This window comes from Setaria viridis, chromosome 3 (assembly GCF_005286985.2).
Source record: "Setaria viridis chromosome 3, Setaria_viridis_v4.0, whole genome shotgun sequence".
NCBI lineage: Eukaryota > Viridiplantae > Streptophyta > Magnoliopsida > Poales > Poaceae > Setaria > Setaria viridis.
This window is the reverse complement of record NC_048265.2, coordinates 15,432,928-15,454,729: the sequence shown is the minus strand read 5'-3', so window position 1 is coordinate 15,454,729 and position 21,802 is coordinate 15,432,928. Positions and strand designations below refer to the sequence as shown.

Sequence of the window (21,802 nt, the reverse complement as noted above, 5' to 3'; positions counted from 1 at the left end):
GCGCCAGCCAGCCGCCGCGGCGGGGCCGACAGTGGCGGTAGCGTGGTGGCGGCGAGCCTCGCGCGGGGGAAGAGAGAGGAGTGGAGGCTAGGGTTTTGGTTTGATATTCGTCGCACGAATCTTAAATATAAATATTAGAAGGTAACTTCAAAAAATCTTCCGGAAGTTAGATAGGTTCCGTACTTTGCTTCAAACAATCAAAAGGATGCCTTCATTTTCTCGGAGGCTAACAGCAAGTTCTTCTTTTCTTAGAAGTTCAGTTCGACACTGCTTCAATGTTTTCCGCGGAAGATAGTAAGGCCCATCTTTTTGAAGATGGTAAGGCCCGTATTTGTCCTGAGCTTTCGGACGCTATGCAGGTCGAACTAAAGGGTGCGACAATCTATTTGCTGACTGGGCTGTCGAATATGATGCCCGCGGCGATCTAGTTAGGCCGATCGTTACATTCGGCCCATTTGTTCCGAGTTGTTGCGGTCCCTCGCGGTTACTCGTCGAGCACTCGAACTCAACACGGACAGACAGACACGATTAGGTGCGATCAGGAGTGACAAAGGACCTCTAATTTAGCATGAATCAATAAGAATCGGATCATAATTTATATGATTTTGAACAAAAATAGATAGGATTGTGTTAGATAGTAAAGGAGGTATAAAAGCCATAATGCGAGACACTGTGGAACCGTACTGCCGACGCTTGTCGTCTTCCCCGAAGACATCACCCCCGCTGTACTAGGTCATCAACTGCAGGAGACACACGCACTGTCGATCGACGGACGACGCCTCAGCAGCTACGGCCGGCATCGCCGACGAGCAGCTTGCAACCGGCCGTGATTTTACAACGAGATTCACCGTCTCCACACATGCCCTGCCGCCTGCGGCCGCGGCGCCGGCCGGCTACCTGACACCGGGGCCTGAAAACTGCCGCACGCGTTTGTACACCTGCAGCTGCAGGTCGTGCTATGCGCCATTGCCCATGCATTGGTTGCCGACCAGTAAAATCCACCGGCGATCGCGCCAAATGGCTGCCCCTGCACCCGCTCAGACGCGCCATGCATGCCCGGCTGCGGCTCGTGTCGCGCGGTGGCACGGGAATTGCCGGCTTCTCTGCCGTAGCGACATACAATACGTACCCAAAATGCTTTGCCTAGTGCAAAATGTACGTAAGAACGCAACAGCAAGTAACAGGTCGTAGAAGATAGAACCAAAGGTGGAGGAGAAAAAGAAAATGAATTTTTTTTGACTGGCCGAGAAAGGCATAGACAAAATCATATGGACATTATGAACAGTGCGCCAGGGTAAACACAGCCGCAGCTTTCTTTACCACGGGGGCGCCCTGCCCCTCTGCCTCCCCCGCCGTGCGCGCCTCGTGGTAGGGCCGCGCGCGGCGGACTGCCCGATCCGCAGCGATGCGGGGGCGGGCACCGCGAGCGGCCGAGCGCGCTACACGGCAGCGCGGCTCGCGGACACGCGCTGCAGCAGGCCGCGCCCGTCCCCTCCTGCCCCGCCGGCCGCAGTAGGCCACCACCACGCGCGGCCTCGCGCGCACCGCCGCGCCGGTCCAAGGCACGCACACGCACACCCGTGCCACCGGACTCGTGCGTGGCCCACGCGGGCACGCGCACGGGCGGCGCTGCGCTCGGGCTCGGCGCGTGCGCCGGCGTCGGGATCGCCGGCCAGGCGCCGTGGTTCATGCCGTGCCGTCGTCCTCGTCTCCTGCGCGCGCTCTTGGGGGTTTGCTTGTTTGCTCACGCACCGAACGGGCCGGGCCTTCTGACGGCGAGCCGCGCTCATCACGGCATGTAGAGCTGGTTCCGGCACTTGCACCGCCACGCCTCCGGGTAGTACTCGGTGGTGACCAGCACCCCCGGCGGCACGGACACGTGCACCGGGTAGCAGGGGCTGCAGCTGCCGCACTTGGACGTGCACCGCGGCGGGTGCGACCCCGGACCGCCCGACAGCAGCCGCCGGCCGCCGTAGCGGACCGCCGGCTCCTGCACCTGAATCCACTGTTGCACACACGGAATAAAAAACATATAAGCAGCAGTTCAGTCAAGCTTGAACCCAAGCACGGTCCCTGCCCTACAGCTAGCGGTGCTGATTGCCCCAATAATCAATGGCGACGTGCGCCGCCGTGAGGCTGCCAGGCGCGGCAGATCGGGACCGGTGGATCGACTGGCGTGCCGCACGGCGGAGGACCAGGACCGTTCCCCGAGCTGATCACGACCTCTGCATGGAGGAGATCGATGCATGTCCGCGGTGCCATCGCTTGGGACCGTACGTACGTGCGATTTGGACATGCCATCTGCCGCCGGATCGGCTGAGGCCAAGCGGCGACGCCCGGATAAGCAAGGTACCGGCGTGTGACATGGTGGTCTTCTGAACTACTTCCACGGAGTCCCAGATGTGAAGAAGTGCAGTGCTGTGTTCTGCTTGAATGGAACGGGACGAGCAGCGCACGTACCTCGGTCACCGCCTGAGCACCGGGATGGGCTCCTACCGCCGCTGCTTCCTCCGTCTTCCTCCGGGGATCTGTTTCACGGAGAAGGGAGTGAAATGAGTGATCGCCAAGTACAGCATTGCGGTAGAAAAGGGAAACTGTGCAGCACAAGTGCGGAACGTGCATCTCTACGGCCATGGATTTCGCTCAAGGTATCAGCAAACTGAATCTGTACGCAGTCGTGCATGCAGTTCTCGACAGAAATGAAGAGAGAAGCAGTCGTGCAGGCAGCTCTTGACATAAAGGAAGAAGAAGACTAGAAGAGAACCGAGAAAATGCAATAGGAAGTCGAGAATCTCCGTACTCCCACCACGAACCACACAAGAAAGACGAACATCTTTTGTCTTCTTTAGTAGAGAACATATGATGAACTAAAGTTTCAAAAAAAACATATGATGAACTTTTTTTTGGTGTGTGCGCGAAAGATGAACAAAGCTAGCTACGTTTGCGCACAAAAAAAAAGAGTGAAAACAAGGAGTTTGTTAGCTCAGCTTACCCGAAACAAGCGCGGCGCCGACAAAGCAGAGGGAGACGACGACGAGGGCCGCCGCTACCACGAAGGCGCATGCGACGGCGCCGAGCCTCCGCGCGGACCTCCCCCTCCACCACCTCGGCCTCCCCCACCCCATAAGCAACGGCTGCATCACCCGAACCACCTCTCTCGCTTCAACCTCAGCTAGCTCTAGCGAGCACGGATCAGAGCTCGCTCGAGAAGGAGCTAGCCAGCCAGCAGCCAAACGCGGAGCCGAAACCCGGAAGCGGCCGGGGGCCGGGAGCGCGAAGAGGACACGGGGGACGAGGGGATAGATGACGATGATGATGATGAGCGGATGCGAGGAGGGCTGCCTCTGCCTGCCTGCTTGCCCGGCCGGTGTCGCCAAGCACTGTAGCCGCGTCACATCGGCGTCGCACTCCAGCACCCCCGGGCACCTGATATAGCAGCCAGCAGCCAGCGGCCCGGCAGGGGTAGCAAAGCTAAAAGCATACGGCTCCGGCACGCACGGCGGGGAATTTAATATCGGCGAGCACACAAAGCAGCAGGGCGTACGCAATACTAACTAGCAGTAGTACGGTCGCGCTCTAGAACGCTGCTGCCGCCACCTAAGGTCTTGTTTAGTTGGCCAACTTTGGGGTGCCAAAAATACTGTAGCAACACTGTAGCATTTCGTTTGTATTTGTGAATTATTGTCCAAATATTAACTAATTAGGCTCAAAAGATTCGTCTCGCAAAGTACAACAAAACTGTGCAATTAGTTTTTAATTTCGTCTACATTTAGTACTCCATGCATATACCGCAAGTTTGATGTGATGGGAAATCTTCTTTTTGCATAGTACCAAAGTTGGGATTTGGGGGTGAACTAAACAAGACCTAAACCGCTTGGGCTCTGTACGGCCCGCTTTGTGTGTGGACGGGACGGCTGCAGTTTTCTAGAACGGGGACTCGCTAATGCTTCCCATATCACCTGTAATACACCTGTAACATGGCGAAGTTGATACTGGAAGAAAGGCAGCATGGCACACATGCATTTCACACAGGGTAATTAACTGATCAGCAATGGGATTATTTTTTCCCGTGCATTGTTGGCCGCTGCCAATCATATAGGTGTTTAGTTTCTTTTTCAGTAGAGGAAAATGTGGGAACTGAGAGGGCGATCGTTTTGGTCCTGTTGCACGGGGTTAACAGGGACATGGTTGTGGACCAGGACCACCCCCCGGTTGCATGTGTGCGCAGAGACACTGTGGTACTTATCAGGCTTGCGCCATGCATGTTAATGGCAGCCTGCAGGTGGTCCATGGCGAAGCGAGCTCGCGGGAGTGGTAGCCGACCGCGACAAGCCTTTGGGGCGGTCGTCGTCGTGGGGTTGGGGGTGCCCGGCAATTGTTCCGCAGCTGTTGGATTCGACAAAGATCGGGGGGGGGGGGGGGGGGGGGGGGGGGGGGGGGGGGGGGGGGGGGGGGGGGGGGGGGACGTAGAATGCAACGGGAAGGCACGGCCGCACGGATGTAATCGTGCCTCTGCATGTAGCTAGAGTACTGATACAGGAGTACTGAAGAAATCAGGTGGTTTGGGCTTGGGAGTTTAATTTTTTTTGGGCCTGATGCGGTGCAGTTCAATCAATACCATTCTGCAAGAATGTAAAGGGATGGTGAGCGATATGGGTTCAGGAAACAGGAGTAGGTCCTCTGTCACTTTCCTTGCCATGCTAATGGTGGTCAAGGCGAGCTTCGTCGCTCATGGGTTGCAGTTGCAGGGGCCCTGTTCGGGTGGATGCTACTCCTTGACGCATCCGATGCAGAGAGCGATGGATGTTGTATTGTATGGGGCCGTGTTGAATGTCTGTTCGCTAAACAGTGGTGAGAAAGCCCTGGTTGGTCGTTGATCGCTTGATCGTGCCGTGCGTTCAGTTGACAGGCTGGTCATTCTTTGTTTCGGTACTAGTACAAAACTAGAAATGCACCGATGAATGGGGTGGATTGGTGCCAAGTGTAAAGGGCCCGTGATCGGAAAAGATTCTGCGATGCCCAATCAGAGACACTTGGGTCTTGGGGCACCTGGCGTTTGGCAATCGTAGGATGCCGGCAAAGCGTGGTACTACCGATCGCATCACGTGATCTGCCCATCGGCTCACCGCTCAAGTTTTCGAGCCGACCATCTGATCAGTCTGACCAGTGACCATATACCATTGGCCACCTCCATAGAGAAGGACCAGAGGGCCACCACCGCCCGGCATGGGACGCGAAGCGGAAGCGCCCGGCACACGTTTGCGCAGGCTCTTTGCCCTCTCCCTGGATGCGTGCCGTCCTGTCCCTTCACCCGCCATGCCCTGCCGCCGGCCTGCGCGCGCACACTGGCCTTCAGACCTTCAGCCCCTTCTTCCAGCTCCCACTCCGCTTTTCGAGTCTCTCCACAGCGCAAGCGCAAGCGCAAGGCGCAACAACGAACTCCCAGCGAGAACGAAACACGAACACGGGATGAAATGAATGCAGAATGCTTCGGACTGCACCAGTCACGTAGCTACGCCGATCCGAGTAGGCTTCTTTGGCGCTTTGCCCTAGCCGGCTAGCTAGCCCCATGCACGCTACGTCGTAAGGAGGCGGCAGCGATGGAACTCGTAGTCGTAGTCGTCCTCGCCGCGTCCCTCGGGCATCTTACCCATCCGAGGCGATTCCGCACGTCATCCGTCCAATCCACGGCACCTGCGCCGCTGTGCAGTCGCTGAGCGTTTGGCCGGCCGTAGGCTCGCCGGCTTGCTGCAGCCTTGGACACACGTCCCATCCCGGCCGGCAGCGGCACGGCTGGGAGCCCGGCCGGCCAACCGGGCTGGCTCTCGCTCGTCCCGTCCCGGGTAAAATCGCGGCGAGTAACAGTGAAAAGTAAAGGCTAGGTATTCCTTCCCCCAGGTTGGGTCACGTCGCCGAGTCGGGATCGTTTGGGGACTGGGGTTCAGGGATTGAGGGATGAGATTGGAAACTGGAAAGGCATCTGTCTGGCCGTCTATCCGTCTCTTTCCAGCTGCCCTGGTTTCCTGGCCGCATCGGCGACGACGGCCAGCCCGGGGTCATGTGCTGCAACAGTGGCACATGCTTGCTGTTCCTCTACTGCTTCTCCTCTCCAATGCAACGCCATGGTGTATTGGTGCCATGGTGTGGGTGTAGGCAGACTGGTACTTATACTGCTCGTGCCAGCGCAGTGTGTGTGCTAGTAGTGCAGTGTTACGTGTTAGTGTTCCTAGCTTGACTAGCAGTCTATTTACTAGTGCTACTGGGACTGCAAATGTGCAAATAGTATTTGGTGAACTGCCAGATTTTTTTGGGGGAGATATTTGGTGACCGCAAAAGTGCAAATAGTATTTGGTGGCTTCAAAGGTGCCAATGTTTCAAGCAAGAATTGGATCACGTACGTCAATTTGAGTAGGAATTCGGTTAGATCTCGTTCCTCTGAGTCTTGTGATCCCCCCATCTGGTGCGAATTTACACCGTAGATACCAGTAGAGAACTGACCTTCCATCCAATTCCTTTTGTCAGCCCCCTTTAGTCCCGATTGTAACGGCTAGAAAATATCGGACCGACCCCCCCTTTCCCGGTTGAAAATTCCAACTCGGATAGAAGCCCCGATTGGAATTTCCAACCGGGACTAAAAATTTAGTCCCGGTTGGTAATTCCAACTGGAATAAATGGGGGGATTGTCCCGGTTGGAAACACCAACTGGGACAAAACACAGGGGCTCGCAGGCACGCGCACAGGTCTCCTCTCCTTCTCCTCTCTCTTTCTTATCTTCCTTTCTTATCTTCTCCACGCGCACACAGCTAGCAGCTCCTCCTCCTCCTTATCTCCTTCCTCCTCCTCTCCCTCCGGCGTGGGCAGGCATGGGTGGCCGGCTCCTCTCCCTCCCCTCCTTCCCTTCCTCTCCCGTCCCCTCCCCTCCCCTCCTTCTCTTCCTCTCCCGCCCTCCCCCTCTGTTGCTCCTCCCCTTCCCCCTTTGCTCGCCCCTCACCGGCAGTGAGGAGCCGTAGCAGGGTGAGGGCGGGCGGCGACGCGCGGGGGAGCGGCGTGCAGGCGCGCGGGCCGGCGGTGCGGGGTAGAGCGGAGGCGTGTGGCGGCGGCGGGCGGAGGCGGAGGCCGGCGCGGGCGCAGGCAGGCGGGCGTGGGGCGCGATGACTTTTTTTTATTTTTTTTGAAACTTTTTAGTCCCCGTTGGTAACACTAACCGGGACTAAAGGGGTTTTTAGTCCTAGGTGAATGACCCAGGACTAAAGAATCCTTTTTGTCTTGAAAATTTAATCTCGATTGGACATCGGAGAGATATAGTCCTTACCAACTGGAATTAATAATGCGTTTTCCACCGGTGAGAGAACACTTGCCGCTCGCTACTCTGCTTACTGTTCGTCTCGCGTGCGCATATAGTGTCCGCACTACGCGGTGTAAGCCGAGTGCATGCTGTAGGACGAAGCAGATGTAGAGCAGTGATATCGATGTCTCGTTCCATCAGTTGCTACGCGCACACGCTGCAGCGTCCAAGCAGACAGATTTTCCAAGATGGGCGCAGGGCCGGGGCCCGCGACCACTACTTATCCTCCCTAAATCCCTAATTATGCACTATTCTTCAGCAGCTTTTCTGCGAGGCACTACTCCATGTGAACTTGCCATTCAAACTCTGCATCTTTTGCGATTCAAACTCTGCATCTTTTGAGCAGATATTTTTTTAGCAATTCAAACTCTGCATCTGTGTATGTAGCATGCAGCATCAGCGTGACTGTATGTAGTATGCAGGTAACACATCTCCTAGCCAACTATTGCAGGAGAGAGACCACATGCAGTGTGAACCCACCGATTCAGGGTTCTGAAAGTTTGGCTGAACATTCAGTCCTCAAAGAGAAAACTACTTCTAAAGCGTTGGTCCTTGCCTCCTTGGTAGTAGGAATTTTTTTAATAATGGAGTATCAGGGTATTTTACTGCACTGTATCACGTGATCCTGACGATATGCATCCTCTCTCTGAATAGCCGAGTAATTCGCCTACAACCTACGTACATGCATCATGCATGCAGCAATGATCGGGGTACAGCACAAATGAACATGCAGGACGGCGATGCAATGACCACAGTAAACACATTTTTCACATTTTTTTCGTTCTTCCCTGAGAGGAATATTGGACTACCAGTGTACTGCTAGACCAACAGGTTGTAGATCAGAATACGGTGGTGCCGAATGAGCCATTCGATAGCTCATACTGTAGCCTGTACTCTGTACAGCCACAACAGCATGTACATCGCAGTGTCATCCGCGATCGCACTGGCGTGTACAGCGACGACGCAGACGAGAGGTCACAATACAATAACACGGTAAGCTAAGGGGTCCGGTCCGGCGGTCCGGGCCACCTACTTGTTAGTTCTTACCCATCTTGTCACAGCGACAGTGATATATGCTGCTACTGTGCGAGAGCAAAGGCAAATCGAGGCGCCTGCCAGGACCAGGACTTCGTATGCCCGTGCACATTAGTGTGTTAAAGTCAGGGCCCGTGCTCATTAATCCTTTTACATACTGGTATGATCAGAAAATGTTTTGGACTTTGTTATTGGCTCCTGCGAGTTCAAGTGCAAGACGCCAACAGAAAATGACCCAACAAAATGCCCGTCAGTCTGAATTTCTGATGGCTGGTGTAAATAGAACGTACGAAGGTATACTTGGTTTGGGTTGGGCCACAAATCATTTAAGATCCTACAACAAACTGAAAAGATATAGGCCCTGTTTCCCCTGTCCCTCTGATTACACGGCCCATCGTATTTAGGACCATACTTGATTCATACAAGGCCGGCCTACCCAAACTGAAAAGGGTACCCTTTTTCTTTTACCTTTTTCTCCCTACAAAGAATATATGAGTGTGAAAGACTGAAACTTCGCACCATGCCTTTAAAAAAAAAGAAGAAGAAACGAAGCTCTGACCATGCGGGGTTCACAGTCACACTGTCGGCAGCACAGGCGTATGCAGGCTAAACGGTGGCGTCTGGGTGGCAAGTTGAATCCTCGGCAGTTGGAACTTTAATACTTTATACGCGTATATATAAAATCCTGCAGCATGTGCCGTGGATGACGCAGCAGCAGTGATGCACCGCTAAGATAAAGCGCGCCGTCGACGCACTTTGCTTTTACGAGAAGGAAAGCAAAAAAGAGCTGTTCTTCTTGAGTTGACAATCCTCAGAAGCAGCACGGGAATTCTGCAGCAGACTCTTCTGTTCGTAGTGCGATCCATGTCTGCTCCAGTGTGGCGCCGTGCCTGCGCGTTCGGAAGCAGCGGCGATCCCGCGCAGAAGCCGGCGAGTTCTGCGGCCCAGCCGGGAACAACTCGGCACGCGCAATCTGCGAGCCAGGGGGGCGACGAACAAACATCTTGGGGTCACGCATGATTGCAACCTGCGGTGCCGGTGCCGGTGCTCGCCCTGGAACTGAACCTTCTCTCGCTGTTCATGTCGGTTGGGCCTTTGGATGATTGCTGGTTCGAAGCTGCAGGCTTGGAAGGTTCAAGCAGTGTGGATCGGATGAAGTCGCTGAGGTGCCGCTCGCGACACGGGAGTAGGAGTTTCGTTGGAGAGTGGAGACCCTTCAAGTTACATGGTGGTTACGTACAAGGTTTTTGGTTGCTAACTGCTCCGTCGACAAAAAAAAAAGGGATTTGAAGCGAACAATTGCGGCCCCTGGATCCGGCAGAAATTTTCTTGCCGGTTGCCACCTCGTGATTAGGTCAAAAATGGCACAGTCCACTCGCGCACTAAGATTGCTACCAATTACGGTCAGACCAAGCAAGTGCTGTTTGAAGAACTCAACAGTCAACATAGATAACCTGGAGTGTACCAACTGCTCGAGCCAAAATGCCAAATAAAGAATCAGGAATCAGGACTATCAGGACTCCTGTCCTTTGGCAGGGCTCCGGCTCCAGCTCCACATGCTTATCGAAGCACGGAGGAGCGGAAGCCGCACTAAATGGCACCAAGCACGGAGTATATTTGGGAGGAGTCGGAGCCGTTTTAGGCTTGCATGGCGGAGCCTAAAAAAGTAGCTCCGCGTCTCCGGCTCACCCCGCGAGAAGCCCTGCCAAAGTAACCCTAAATTAATTCGGCCGAGGCACAGCCTACGACAACTCCAAATGTTTCTTCATCAACTTTTCCAAATACACGTACGGTCCATCGTCGGTAGCATAATGACCTTGAAGCCGGGAAGCGAATAATTTTGCCAAGATAATATCCTTTTCTGACGTTCGCACATGTGGCTCAAAAATGACATCCAAGTACCCGGCGAAATATATAGCGGCATGCAAGAGTTTCAGAAGCTCACCCGGAACTCTATATGGTTTATATGATTATCTAAAATGTTATGATAGGTAGTGGATCATATGTTTAGGTATCATCAAGGATTCAACTTCAAATATGATGAGTTTTGGGATAAATAAAACCACATATGCTAAAGCTAGTGAACATCCGTTTGTCCTTTTTCCTTCTGTTGTAAGTTTCATTTTAAGCGGTATTTGTTCCCTTTTCTCCGTGGCGTGAGTCTAGCATAGTTTTTTTTTCTTAAATCAAAGGTGTTTCTTTTTTATTAAAAATATTCCTGCTTTACCCACTTTTTGAGTAATGAGAGAGCAGGAGCGCAACCAAAGATGATAGCACGTTATGTGCCAAAGCAAGCCGCATGCCCTGTTTTTGTTTGAGCTTCCTATTTCTTAGTGTGAGGAGCTACAAACTCAAACAAATAACAAACTTCTCGTTCAGCTTCTGAAAAGTTGAAAGCTCAGAAAAGCTAAGTTTACATGAAAAGCTGAAAAACTCGGTTTTGTGAGCTTTTCGTAATTTTTTAAGCTCAAAAAGCTAAACACATTTTCTAAAACTGACTGTTTGGTTTTTTAGAAAAAAACCAGCAACAACTTCTCACAAAAGCTCAAAAGCTGCAGCCAAAAAAAACATAGTTAGCTTGAATGGCTATAAATTTCTACTGTGATGTTCGTTCATTTAAGATCCAATTGAACATGACCCATGGCAAGTGAGAAGAAAAAACTTATTTAGCCAGGTGGTCAAAAAAGACCGATCCATGACGGCGAAGTGGGATCGTATTTGGACAGTGCTAGCTAACAATTACTCTATCGACACAAAATCTGGATCTCAGTCTTCTGCGTTGAACAACATAAAGGATTTGGGAAATCTGCTTAACTCTAGTGCAGACTCCAAATCGACTTGCGAGTGGTGCAAGGCGTGCCAATCAATTTGATCTAAAAATTGACAAGGTAAACATTAAATTCTTAAGCCGATCAGCAGCGAAGCCTCTCGAACTCATGAGTAGACGTTCTTGGAATAAACACCATAACGGATAGATATTTATTGTAAGCATGCGGTACAAATGAATAAAACATTAATGGCATGTGCTATTGGCTATGTCAGCCGACGGCTAAGATAAAGTATTGTAACATAACAGCCATAAAATATAGCCCTTGTTAACCACACGCTTATCAAATAAGCTAACAGATCTAGCTAATGTGTTGATAAGTGTATTGAACTCAGACAAGATAACACGAATGAGAGGGCATTGATATCAATCTACTAACTTAAAAGAGTAGAACACAGCAACAAGGATCAGTCGATGCTGATTGTACGCAAGCCAGATACATTAATGGATCTTAATTAATGTCTTTGACGGTTATAGATACCTAAGTACACTCATGGAGGGTCCAGCCGACCACTAATGGGCAGGCCCAACTTGGTGAAAAAGGCAAAATCTATGGCTCCCCACAAGCAGTTGTAATCTGACTTGATCTCATCTATAGTAACCGACTAGGGGTCCTGCCATGTAACCCTACCTCTCGAAGTATACAAGGGAAGGTAGGGGTACCCCTAGGAGGACAGCCAATCCCTCAACACAACAACCAACACCCGAGCGCAGGTCGCAATACAATCCCCCAAAACAGGACATAAGGTATTACGCTAAACTGGCGGTCCGAACCTGTATAAATCTCTGTGTCTTGTGCCTTGCGTTACCATCAAGTTCATGGTCTTACGATCATCTCTGCCTACAAATCAACCATCTGAGTACCCCCTAGGTGGACTGCCGGTCACTAAATCTGACACTTGGCGTGCCAGGTAAGGGTGATTGTGAGATACTCCTAGCGAATTTGATGGCAGTAACCGTCAACAAACCGGGTGAGTCGTTCTCAGTTGTTGTTACTAGATTGATTTGATTTTTCTATCGCTAATCGCACACCGGTCTCTCATTTTCCGATCTGTTCGCACGAGTTCCGTCGCCGCGATCAAGTGTCTCCCGATGTGTCGTCATTCTTCGATTACATGCCAACCACCAAGTGCCGCGTCCTAGATGCAACTCTGTGTCGTCAAGTATCGCCCGGCCTCCATGCGTGGGTGCTTCGGTTGCCTTGGCACGTGCGTGGTGGATGGATCAAGATACACGCGCGCATCAGGGAGATTCTTTTGCTTTCGTTGTTTTTCTTCTATATACCCGATCCGATCTGCTCCCTTATTTTATAATCTATTATTTCTTTAACGTGGTGCATGCATGGCTGTTTTGCCGTGCCTTGGGCAATGAAACATGGAGCTGTCCCGCGGTGTGGATCAGAGCTTGGAGCTCACGCATGCACTAGTGTGATTGAAGGCGGGTCAATAGCACAACCACAAGCGCCCTACTACAAGCGCAGCGACTACCCGATGGCCGCATCGACTCGGCAGCAGCAAACCACGCACCGCTGCCCCTACAGCCAGCACCGCCGACCACTCCTACCACCCGAACCCCACATCAGCTTCGTCAACAACTGTTCACTGATGGCGGTCCGCTCGGGCATGACGCTGACTCTCCAATTCGACCATGAATCAAGATAAGTCATATATTCAATTAAATATTTACGGCTTCCGTATATCTCAATACGACGCGGCTTTTCTATGTCTCCATGACTTCCGCTGACCACCTCGGTCGTGTCTTGACTACTTATACAATTTGATTCGTCCACTACATAGGCAGTAAGGGCTGCGCCCTATGAGTGCCCAACGCACGCTCTTGCTTTCCTGCACAGTTCCAACTGCTTTTGGGCTTGTTCATCTCTCTTAACGGTCACTAAAGTACTAGGGTAGCACACACTTTAATCCGTGAAACCTCGACTCATCTTGTGATGCCCTGTCCATAGGCTCGAGATCCGTTCTCAGCAGATTTGCTTGCTAAGCAAGACTAGGTGCTTAAACATAGCAGGTTAACAAACCAAGGAAGTTGCATAGCCCACAATAGCAGGACACGCAAGGATTTACTTTTATGCTGATTAAACTTCCGAGTTGTTCAATATTCTATATTATGCTACATAATGTTTGTATTATTCCTTTACATCTCAGAAACCACTCGGCGTCCCTCCCATTGCCCGACCGACCTCTCTGGCTCGGGGCAGGAGGTGACTTGGCATGCTTATGTGGCTCGGCCAACCTCCCAAGCTCGGGGGCTAGGTGCTGGAGGTGACTCAGCGTGCTTCCGCAGCTCGGCTGGCTCCCAGGCTCGGGGGTTGGCACCACAAACAACTCAGCATGCCTCCTGCCGCTCGACTGACCTCCCGAGCTAGGGGGCTGGGTGCAGGAGGCGACTCGGCATGCTTTCGCGGCTCACTAGCTCCTAGGCTTGGGGCCTGGAGCCACAAACAACTCGGCATACCTCCTGCCGCTCGGTCAACTTCCTAGGCTCGGCGGCTGGGTGCAGGAGGTGACTCGGCACACTTCCACGACTCGACCGGCTCCTAGGCTTGGGGGCTGGGCGCCACAGATGACTCAGCATGCCTCCTATCGCTTGGCCGACCTCCCAAGCTCGGGGGCTGGCCGCCACAGACGACTCGACGTGCCTCCTACTGCTCGGCCGACCCCCCGGGCTCGGGGTGGGAGGCAACTCAGCATCTTCCTGCAACTCGGCCGACCTCCCATGCTTGGTGGTTAGGCGCGAGATATCACTTTACATGCGTCCATAGTGTTTCACAAGATAAAGACTACAAGATAAAGGATTTTTCTTTGAGCACTGCATAGCCTCTTAGCAACCAGATGATGACAGCACTCGGACGAAGCTTATCCAACTCAGCATTCGTGTCGGGCTGACACTCGACTCCACATCGCTCAATGGCTTGACGGTTATAGATACTAGGGTACCCTCATGGAGGGTCCAGCTGACCACTAATGGGTCGGCCCAACTTGGTGAAGAAGGCAGAATCTAGGGCTCCCCACAAGCAGTTGTAATCCGACTAGATCTCATCTATAGTAACCGACTAGGGGTCTTACCATGTAACCCTACCCCTCAGAGTATACAAGGGGAGGTAGGGTACCCCTAGGAGGACAGCCAAACCTTTAACACAACAACCAACACCCGAGCGCAGGGCGCAATACAACCCCTCAAAACAGGACGTAGGGTATTACGCTACACTGGCGGCCCGAACCTGCATAAGTCTCTATGTCTTGTGGCTTGTGTTACCATCGAGTTCATGATCTTGCAATCCTCTCTGCTTACAAATTAACCATCTAGGTACCCCCTAGGTGGACTGCCGGTCACCAAATGCGACAGTTTTGATAAGTGTATTGAACTTAGACAAGGCAACACAAATGAAAGGGCATTAACCTTGATTTGACAACGTAAAAGACTGGAGCACAATCACCAAAGACCTTTTGCCTACCGCTTACAAGTCTATTAAGGTAACAAAGTCTAATCAATGTCTTGACCATGTAATTGAAGTTAGACAAGGTAACACAATGGGAGGGCATCAAGTTTGACCCATTAATCTGAACAAACAACCTCGCGGCAGCAAGACCTTGCATACACCCCTATCGGCTCAATGACATCATCATGCTTCCGTGAGATATGGATAAGACCCGACCGAAGCATCGACTCTCAATGGTAGCATGCTGACGTCAGAGGCCTGACGGTTAGCAATACGAGGGGCAGGGGTAAAGATCTATCGGACATAGCATGTATAAAGTAGTGAAAGCATGCAAAATCTACCAGCTGATACGATCTGATAACTTTGAACGTTTAAACAAACCAAGGGAGCCGATGAAGACAACCTAACCAGATCTAAGCCATTCGATAACTTGAGCAACGTCGAAAATAAGCAGAATATTGAACAAAGCCTAGAAAGTTGTACTTGCAATCTGTTGACGCCAGATTTTGACACGTATGAAATCGGCGTCAAGAAGGGAAGGAATCAGGCGATGCGGCGAAACACGGAGGTCACGATTGGGAATCGGCCGATTGGTGCTACAGTTGAGGATTGGCCGATTGGCGCTGCAGTGTTTCAGCGAAGGGGGTTGATGGAAATCGGCCGATCAAGAGGCTGGAATAGTTGGGCCTATATGGGCTCAGAGTAGATTACGAGGATTAAAAGGGGTCGGCCCACGGAACGTAGCAGTCAACTCCGATACGAATCAATACTTGTAAATATTCATTTTCATTTAAAATTAGAGATAGAGTCCTAGTCGGTTAAGAGATTGGTTGTAACAGGCTATAAATAGCCGCCTTCATAGATTTGTAATCATCATCAAATAAATACAACAACCTACTATTTCCTCGCACTTTACTTTTGAGCAGGCGACTTCACCAATACTTTTCTTCTTTTCACGAGTTCGTACGGGTTGGCGGGGCTGCATCAACTTGATCTCTGGCCAATTCTGTAAGTTCCGCTTATCGAGTAATATCTAAGCTTTAACTTCGGGCGCATCACTGTCGTTTCGTTTAGATTTATTCACCAGTTATCGATATTCACTAGAATTCTAGGTTTTGCCTGTTGTTCTAGTTTTATCACCAGTTATCCAGCTTGGAATCAGAACTTTTGGCTTTCTTATATCTTATTGCTTAATTTACTACTTTTTGCATAGCCGATTAAGATTTGTTCCTAGTGTTGCTACTGTAGCGTTGTTTAGTTTACTCTTAGCAGTTTTCTTTACCAACATTGCCTGGTAATCAGCTGTATTATAGCCGATTCCTTTATTACAGCAAATAAGCTGATTTGCTGATAAGCTCTCTCGAGATCGGAACCTTAGCTGATCGCAACCTCTGGGATCTGACACGTTTCTTTCCTTGCCAATCAACAGGTCAGATTGGCTGGCACGCTGCGCGAACCGCACCAGGGCGATCACCCGAACAGGAGTTAAGCAGATTCTCCCGGGTCGTGTGTCCGACGCTAGAGATTCAATCGGCTAATTTCTAGCGCCAACACACTTTTGGCACGCCTGGTGGGACCAATACAACCGCCACTATGTCAAAAGCTGCCGAAATCTCGGAAGACAACGTCATCGAGGTAACGGAAGCAGACCTCAAGGATGACCAGAAGGAAGAGTTGGAGAAGCAGATGGCATACTACCGAAAAACATGCTTACAATCCTTCAGTCGTACCAGGAGCGGGGAAACTGTCAAGAAAGCTCCGTTTCCAACTCCCCGCCAGATCACAATTGCCGAGGACTCGGGCAAGATGTCCGAGATGGTTCAACAATCCGTCTACCAATATTTCATTGATCAATCCCCGGTGATTTCTAATACGGTATATAATGCCGTCATTAGCTCCTTGGCCAACGGCGTGCCCCAAGAATACGAGGGGCCGGCATATGCCCCACCTATCACGGCCCCGGCCAGGAGTTCTCCAAGTATACCCTACTCGGCTCCTCAGCCGATCCAAGCTCAAACTGGAGGTTCCAGCGCCCCTTCATCGTCAATGCATCTGGGGCCTAACAGCGCGCCATATCTCCAGCCGCATGCACTGCCCCAATCCATTCAGTTATCCTCCGTGCAGTTGTCTCCTCTGAATTCAGTGCCTTAGGGGACATCATCGGCGACGGCCGTCCAAGATCAATCGGCCGGCCATGGAAGCTCTCCGATCCAGGCACCTTTTCAATCGGCCGTGCGGCCGATGATGCCACAGTATTAGCCAGTCGCGCCGGAGATGGGCAGGGGGGCAGAATGAATGGAAGCGCTTCGAGGCGCTGTGCCGATTGTACTATATGACGAAACGGCCGGTTCACTGAGACAACCGATGCCGACTACATAGCCGACCGCGTCGCAACAGGCACCGCACGCTTTCGTCCACCACCCGGTCATCCCGCCGCCGATCTACCAACACGTGCCGGTTCCCCAGCCAATAGTTCATCAACAACAAGCAGACTGGACGGCATGCATAGTAGAGGTGATTCAAGAGCAATTCAGCTTAAAGCCGAAGGTGCAAACCTACACATACAGAATGCCATACCCGCCTACCTATGACTTATTGCCATTTCCCCCATCGGTACAAAGTTCCTAATTTTACCTAGTTTTTGGGGCTTGATGATACCTCAACTGTGGAACACATAAATAGATTCATCATCCAATGTGGGGAGGCAGCTGCACAAGACGCTCTACGGGTACGCCTCTTCTCGTCATCCCTGTCCGGGTCGGCCTTCCAATGGTTTACTACACTGCCACCCAACTCCATAATTACATGGGCCGACTTGGAAAAGCAGTTCCACAAATACTTCTACGCGGGGGTACATGAGATGAAACTTTCGGACTTAACCAGCCTCCGACAGAGGAGTGATGAGCCGGTGTCCACGTACGTAAAGAGGTTCAGGGAGATCAGGAACAAATGCTACACCCTAGTCCTAACCGACGCACAATTGGCCGATATAGCCTTCCAGGGTCTCCTGCCCCATATCAAAGAAAAATATGCTTCACAGGAGTTCGAAAGCCTGAGCCAAATCGTACATCGATTGTCCGGTCAGGAAGTACGTCCCTTTGATCCACGGAGGAACTTCCAGAAGAAAGTGGCATACTTAGAAGGAGTTGAGTCCGAAGAAGAAATAGAAGTCGGCCTGGCGAAGTGGGTCAAAGGGAAAAAGCCGATATCATGTCCGTTCGGGAAAAAGGAGCCGGAGGCATTCAGTTTTGACACATCAAAGGCCGATAAAATCTTTGATCTCCTCCTCCAGGAAGGAAAAATCAAGCTCTCACCATAACATACGATCTCGTCGGCCGAGCAGCTAAAGAAGATGAAATATTGCAAGTGGCATAATGCCACCTCCCATGATACGAACGAATGCAAAATCTTCCGACAGCAAATATAATCGGCCATCGAGCAGGGCAGGCTCAAATTCAAAGTCCCGACAAAGCCAGTAAAGCCAATGAAGATCGATCAGCACCCCTTCCCCACCAACATGGTTGATACATGAAGGAACTCACTCCAGACCAAGGTGCTAACATCTGAATCGGCTAAAAAGAGCGGCGCCGTAGACCCCAGAAATCAAGCAGCGCCCAAAGACATCAAGGGGAAACGACGGATGGAGGATGAAGGCGAAGGATCGGAGAACCACGCAGGCCCATCACCTCCCAATTTCTGCTCAACAAGTATCAACAGCAACAGGAAAGTTCAAGATTCCGGGAGGAGATGATGCGATGACATGAAGATCACTGGCGATGCCCGTTCTTCATCCACTGCTGGGAGAGTAACCTTAGGTTGCCGTCGGCCGATAATTGCCCTAAGTGCAACGGCCCGTATCGCAGCAATCGGCCATTCAGAAGGTCTCGCTCCAGAGATGGCAGGCCAGAGCCGATCAGCAGAAACTGGCATGAGCAAGAGGACCGGCGCCCTTCAGTGCGTGATCGACTGGGGGGCAGAAGTGACCGATATGACCGGTCGGAAGACAGGCGTGAGCGAAACGATAGGCTGGGGGGCAGATTCGATCGGCGCGACCAACCAGAAGGCAGGACCAATCGGTACAACCAACCAGAAGACAGAGTCAGCGCTCACGATCGGCTGGAGGAGATGGCCGATGCTCGGGTATCAGACGAGAACCCCTTGGGATGCGAACCAGAATGGGAACGCGCCAAACCATCGACTAAACCTGTAAACCCCAGGTGGTGCCCTGACGGATTGACTAAATCTCAAAAATGAAGAATCCAACGTCTCCGCCAATGGAAACAACAGGAAGAAGAGCAACAACAGATGATGGACAAGAAAAATGACAGGCCTCGGATTTGGCGCCCCAAAAGAAACGACAGGGAAGATGACGACAACCAAGAATTGGCAGCCGATGTCAGCATGGTTTTCATTCTGCCGATGGAATTCATGACTCCTGCCGACCGACATAACATGTCGGCGATAGAAGAACAGATGGCGCAATTGGCTTTGGAGCCAACGACAGCCACATTCGAGAAACCCGAGGATGAAAAACGGCAACACCTCAAGGCATTATTCCTCAAGGGACATGTCAACGGCCAACCCATCACCAAATTACTAGTAGATGGAGGAGCTGTTGTTAACATCATGCCGTACGTCATGTTCCAGAAGCTAGGAAAAAGTGATGACGATCTGACCAAGATGGACATGATGCTCAAAGACTTCGAAGGCAACGTGTCTCTCGTCCTCGGCGCGCTCTGCGTCGACCTCACCATCGGCAGTAAGACTCTTCCCACTACTTTCTTTATTATCAATGGCAAAGGGTCCTACAACATGCTACTCGGCCGAGACTGGATACACGCAAATTGCTGCATCCCGTCTACAATGCACCAATGCCTCGTGCAATGGGTCGGCAACAATATCGAAGTGGTCACCGCCGATTCCGCATACAGCGTCGCAGCGGCCGATACACAGCAATGGAGCTGCGAGAACGTCAAATGCATATCCGGGAGGATTTGGGACACTGATTTCCTAAAGGTGTCCAATTTTGGTCTACAGCCGATCCGAGCAGTCGGCTCCGAAGATTCAGATTAAATGGATCAGTTCGTCCGGGAAGACGAGAAGCTAGGGCACAAGTTCACATCGGCCGATTCATTAGAGATGATAGATTTAGACGATCGCATCAAGCCAAGGCCGACGTACATTAGTGCTAATTTGGATCCGGAATACAAATGTAAATTGACAGATTTATTGAAAGAGTTTAAAGATTGCTTTGCTTGGGAATACCATGAAATGCCCGGATTAGACCGATCGATTGTTGAACACTGGTTGCCCATAAAGCCCGGATATCGGCCATATCAGCAACCCGCACGTCGATGTAATCCTAAAATCCTACCCGATATAAAGGCCGAAATCACAAGGCTAATTGAAGCAAAATTTATTCGGCAATGCCGTTATGCCGATTGGATCTCCAACATCGTGCCCGTGTATAAGAAGAACGAGAAGCTGCGCGTGTGCATCGATTTCAGGAACCTCAATCAGGCCATGCCGATGGACGAATACCCGATGCCGACGGCCGATGTACTAATAGACGCTGCCGCGGGTCACAAAGTCATCAGTTTCATGGATGGAAACGCCGGATATCAAATACTAATGGCCGAGGAGGACATATCAAAAAGGGCCTTCAGGTGCCCGGGTCACCTCGGTTTGTTCGAGTGGGTGGTAATGACTTTCGGTTTGAAGAATGCCGGCGCTACATATCAACGAGCCATGAATTACATATTTCACAAACTTATCAGCATACTGGTAGAAATTTACATCGATGACGTCGTGGTTTCGGCGTATTGGAATGCTTTCGGCGTATCCGCCGGACAGTTCTTGGGATTCATGGTTCATGAGCGTGGGATAGAGATCAGCCGAAAGACCATAGCGGCCATCAATAAAGTCATAGCTCCACAGAATAAAACCGAATTGCAATCCTTGATCGGCAAGGTCAATTTCATCAGAAGATTCATATCCAACTTATCCGGACGTATCCAGGCCTTCACACCGTTATTGAAATTGAAACCCGACCAAGAGTTCATATGGGGAGAAGAGCAACGCAAGGCACTAGAAGACATCAAGCAGTATTTGGTCTCGCCACCAGTATTGGTACCACCACAAACTGGTAAACTATTCAAGCTGTATTTATCGGCCGATGAGCGAGCTACCGGGTCGGCTCTGGTCCAGGAGTTTGAAGGAAAGGAACAGGTAATATATTATGCTATCGGCCGATGAGCGAGCTATTGAGACGTATGTCGCTTCAAGATTAGCTGACGGCCGATGATTACTCCTCACTCATGAAAAGGGAACTCGACGATTTGGCGGGTCAACGTTTGAGAGCCTTGATCAGTATCAAGGAAAACAAAAAGAAAGTGGCCAGATGGTATGACAAGAAGGTCAAAGTCAAGCAGTTCTCCCAAGGGGATTTAGTATGGAAGTTAGTGTTGCCGATTGGATCAAAAGATCCTAAATTCGGTAAATGGTCTCCCACTTGGGAAGGGCCGTATAGAATCCGCCGATGTGCCCCGGGAAACGCTTACATTCTAGAAACGATCGAAGGAGAAGAATTTACTAGGGCCTTAAATGGGAGGTACTTGAAAATGTATTACCCCAGTATATGGGTCGAAGCATAAGAATCATCGCAAGGCATGACAAGATAGAAAGATCGCTCCCTGAACGATCACACAGTCGATACGGGAGAAGAAATCGCCTAAAGGAGAAAAATAATCGTTCAAATCGGTCGATTTGTCATTCGGTACGGACGATGAATTACACGGCCGACGCAGTACAAGTCGCCCTTAGAACAAAAAATACTCAACTGCGCTTCTTCTTGAGTTCCCTCTCAATCCGACCTAATTCTATCAGAAGGCGGATGCTTCGTTCTTCCATATCTTTCATCGCGGCCTCCGCCTCAACTTGGCGAGGAAGAGGATGGCTCCGATCCATCACCGGGCGCGATGTCCCTACCGTGGCGTTTTCAAGAACAACCGAACGAGGAAGTGGGTGGCTCCTGTCAACTTGGGGTCGCCTGTAATCATTACCGTCGATGAAGTCCCAGATCCGTTGGACATCGGCAGGAACGTGATCTCTGAGTTCTTCACAGTGTGCCTTGATCAAG

At 51.3% G+C, this 21,802-nt stretch overlaps 1 protein-coding gene across 1 annotated transcript; it reads right to left on the bottom strand.

Moving 5' to 3' along the window:
• Window positions 1-1,641: 1,641 nt before the first annotated feature.
• On the bottom strand, window positions 1,642-3,500 carry LOC117847471 (uncharacterized). The gene is made up of 3 exons (XM_034728687.2): window positions 2,993-3,500; window positions 2,461-2,528; window positions 1,642-2,005 (listed from the first exon to the last, which is right to left on the bottom strand). The coding sequence occupies exons 1-3, from the start codon at window positions 3,138-3,140 to the stop codon at window positions 1,790-1,792; spliced, it is 432 nt and encodes a 143-aa protein (XP_034584578.1). The 5' UTR covers window positions 3,141-3,500; the 3' UTR covers window positions 1,642-1,789.
• Between the last annotated feature and the right edge of the window lie 18,302 nt (window positions 3,501-21,802).